The 3,527-nt window shown below is 35.0% G+C and overlaps 1 protein-coding gene across 1 annotated transcript; it reads left to right on the forward strand.

Moving 5' to 3' along the window:
- The first annotated feature begins 1,724 nt into the window (after positions 1-1,724).
- On the forward strand, positions 1,725-2,878 carry LOC113281068 (probable methyltransferase At1g27930). The gene has a single exon (XM_026529712.1). It carries the CDS (start codon positions 1,848-1,850, stop codon positions 2,682-2,684), a length of 837 nt encoding a protein of 278 aa, XP_026385497.1. The 5' UTR covers positions 1,725-1,847; the 3' UTR covers positions 2,685-2,878.
- The last annotated feature ends 649 nt before the right edge of the window (positions 2,879-3,527 follow it).

The raw sequence follows: 3,527 nt of genomic DNA on the forward strand, positions 1-3,527 counted from the left end.
TTGCTATGCCGGCACATGATGCAGATTTCCTAGAAACTTGGGTTTGTTTCACTAGGTTATCGGCATTGATAGATTTCTATCAAGCATGTCGATAACTAATTTCAGCATGGTATTCATACTAAAACAGTGCCGGCATAGTAAAACGGCATGGTGTTCCTACTAAAACTATGCCGGTATTAAGTGAAACTGAGTTTTAATTTTTGATTCTAACCTAAACGAATTCTTTTAAAACAAATCGATGATTAATTTTTTTCAAGGAGGCATGTTATATAATCGATTAATTGTCGAAGAAATTTTCGAAGCAACGATTAAACCGTGTTGAAATCGATGATGGAGAAAAAAATTCAAAGAAAGGAGCTGGCAGAGAAGTTGAAAGGAAATGGGGGTATGAGAAGAATAGATTTTGGTTTTTAGATTTTGGTTTTTATTAGTTTAAAAGGGTAATTTAGTACTTTTGTCCTTGAAAATCTCCCCTTCGCATGACTCTTAGGATGAGAATAATATTTCATATCCCCAAATTATTTTGCATATCCTCCAATTGCATGTTCATAATAATTTATATTTTTTTGTAAGCAAAGACCTTCAAAAAGGCTAATGATCTCCCTCAACTACCGGGTTAGCCAAATAGGAGGAACAGATCAGTACATAGTAGAATTGTTGTTTTTTGTCCATAAAGCAAGTTCATGAGCAACAAAATTACAAGCTCTAATTTTCCGACTAGTATTGCAAATCTGTGCTTTGTAAGCAATAGCTAGTCCTCCTGTTTTCCTTTTGCATACCAAAAAAATAAATAAATACAAGTTTTAGGTTGGAAAGATAAAATACATCTGATAAGAGAAGAAGCAAAAAAACTGAATTTATTTGTAGATAGCATCAGTTCTAGAGTTTAAAAACTTCGCGAGGAAAATTGGATAATGCTTAACTCCATTTATAATTTTTTTTTGAAGCATACTCCATTTATAATAATTCAGCTTAACTCCATTTATTATTATGGATACCGCTTTAAAAATAAAAATAAAATGCAGAATCATTTGACCAAACATTTTTAAAATATGGTTCTTATGGACGAGTAAAATTTAGTATGGGTGAAATGTACACCAAAAAAATAGCAAGAATGAAACTGGATTCATCCTGACTTAAACTTAAAAAAGAGCGAGGATGAAACTGGATGCATCCTGATGTAAATTAAACATAAGAAAAAGTATTTGAAAAAATGGATAGGATGAAACTGTTTACATCCTGGTTATTTTTACATTCTCGTCTATTTGAACAATATCAAATTTTACATGTCTTTTTCATTCAGGAATTGTCGTTATTGGGTTAATTGACCAATTTTATGCAAAAAAATATGCATAAAATAATAAATCATGCCTCTTAAATATATTAAATTCACTTGGGCAGTCCCCCTTCATAATCACCAATCCGAATTAGTTCCCCATTCCCATCTCCACTAATCTCCCACAACCCCAACTTAATGCACACAAAATATTTTTTGATTTTCTTGAACTCAATCCTCCAAACGAAACCATGACGATGACGACACGTACCCTCTGAAATATCTGTTTCTCCACGAAATTCATTGATTAATTTCTAGATCTCTAAGATAACATAACAGTAATGCAAATGGACGTGGTTATCGTGTCTCACAAATAATTCACGTTTAATCTCCCACAAGGCTATTTTCGTCCACACAAAATAAAAATCTCTCTATAATCTCATCCCCTGTTCTCATTTCCAAATCTCATCTCTCTGTATCCGAGAGACACCCAAATCACAGAACACAACCAAAACCCTAAACGTTTCTCGAAGAATTTCAAGAAAAACCCAGTAGAGATTTTTTTCAAAAAATGAAGTATAGGAATGTGATACCGGAGAAATTATGGTTTATAATAGTGGGTTTAGCAGGATTAATAGCGGGTTCAATTATAATCAGCACATTCAACAGATCTAACTACAATCCATTACTCTGTACAAGAGTTGTTGATTCCAATCCAACAACAAATCAATTAAACGCAATACTTCATTACGCGACATCAAAAATCACACCACAGCAATCAAATCAAGAAATCAGAGTATCATTCGATGTTCTCCAGCTCTTATCTCCTTGTAATTTCTTAGTGTTTGGTCTCGGTTTCGATTCGCAAATGTGGGCAGCATTTAATCCAAGAGGTACGACGTTATTTCTCGAAGAAGATCCAAAATGGGTGCAAACCGTGTTAAAAGATGCATCTTTTTTACATGCTCAGACTGTTACTTATCGTACTCAGTTACAAGAAGCCGATGATTTAATGAAATCGTATCGGAAAGTACCGAGTTGTTTACCGGCGAATGCTTACGTTAACGGGAACACGGAGTGTAAATTGGCACTTACTAATTTGCCTGATGAGGTTTATGATAAAGAATGGGATTTGATTATGATCGATGCACCAAGAGGTTGGTTCGCTGAAGCACCGGGTCGTATGGGAGCGATTTGGTCAGCTGCTGTTATGGCTAGGAACCGGAAAGGACCAGGTGTGACTCACGTGTTTTTACATGATGTGGATCGGAAAGTTGAGAAAATGTTTGCAATGGAGTTTTTGTGTAAGAAGTATTTGGTTAAAGCTGTTGGTAGACTTTGGCATTTTGAAATTCCTTCAATGGCAAATGTTAGCAGCTCGGTGATTGGTGGGAACAGTTTCTGCTAAAATGATCCTGGAGTGGTTGCCTTTGTTGAGTCAAATTTAATTTCTTTTTCTTTCTTTTTTGTGAAAAAAAAAGGATGAATATTTATATGCTCATTTGCTATGAGATTTTGTTGTTTATTTATATTCAAAAACTGGATTAGAATTCAAGGGAAAAATTTACATTGAAGTTAAGAATATATTCGTATTTTGGTTCATGAGTTCCTAGTTGAGTTTTGACTAGTTATAGATGATTCTGGGAGAGAAACCGAGTTTGGAATGCGTAACAATTCGATGCAAACCAAATGAGCTGCCCATACACGTATTGACTGAGGAATTTGTGGTGTGTTTCACCGGTACAGGTTCCTAAAATTTGGTAGTCGTTTTCGATTTTGAACTTTGTTTCGATAGAGTTTTTGAGGGTATTCTTGGCCATATAAATTAGTTAGAGATGTTTACTAACTGCATCACAGTAACTGTAACTATTTTCCATTTACAGCAAATAAACTTTAACTTTTTCTACAGATCGGATTTGGTTAAATTATACTGGCAGTGCAGTTGATCCTTAAGTTGATTTTCACTCTGCAAACCAATTGTTGAGCTCTTTCGAGAGCCTAAACCAGACCAATTTGGTGCCGAAGATAGATTAAGCGGTTGCACTTGCACCAAGAGGCTGTTTTTTTAGTTTCTGCTGTGATATTCATGTATGATTGTTGGAAATGGAGTGTCCAACATAACCACTGACGTGCAAACGTGGTGTGATTCACCGGTACAAGTCCCTAAAGTAGAATCCCATGTTTTGTGGTGCTAATGTTATGCTACATTTTTAGTACTTGCTTTGAAACTAGTGCCAGCTTCAGCTTCGAA

The sequence above is a fragment of the Papaver somniferum genome, chromosome 5 (genome assembly GCF_003573695.1).
Source record: "Papaver somniferum cultivar HN1 chromosome 5, ASM357369v1, whole genome shotgun sequence".
NCBI lineage: Eukaryota > Viridiplantae > Streptophyta > Magnoliopsida > Ranunculales > Papaveraceae > Papaver > Papaver somniferum.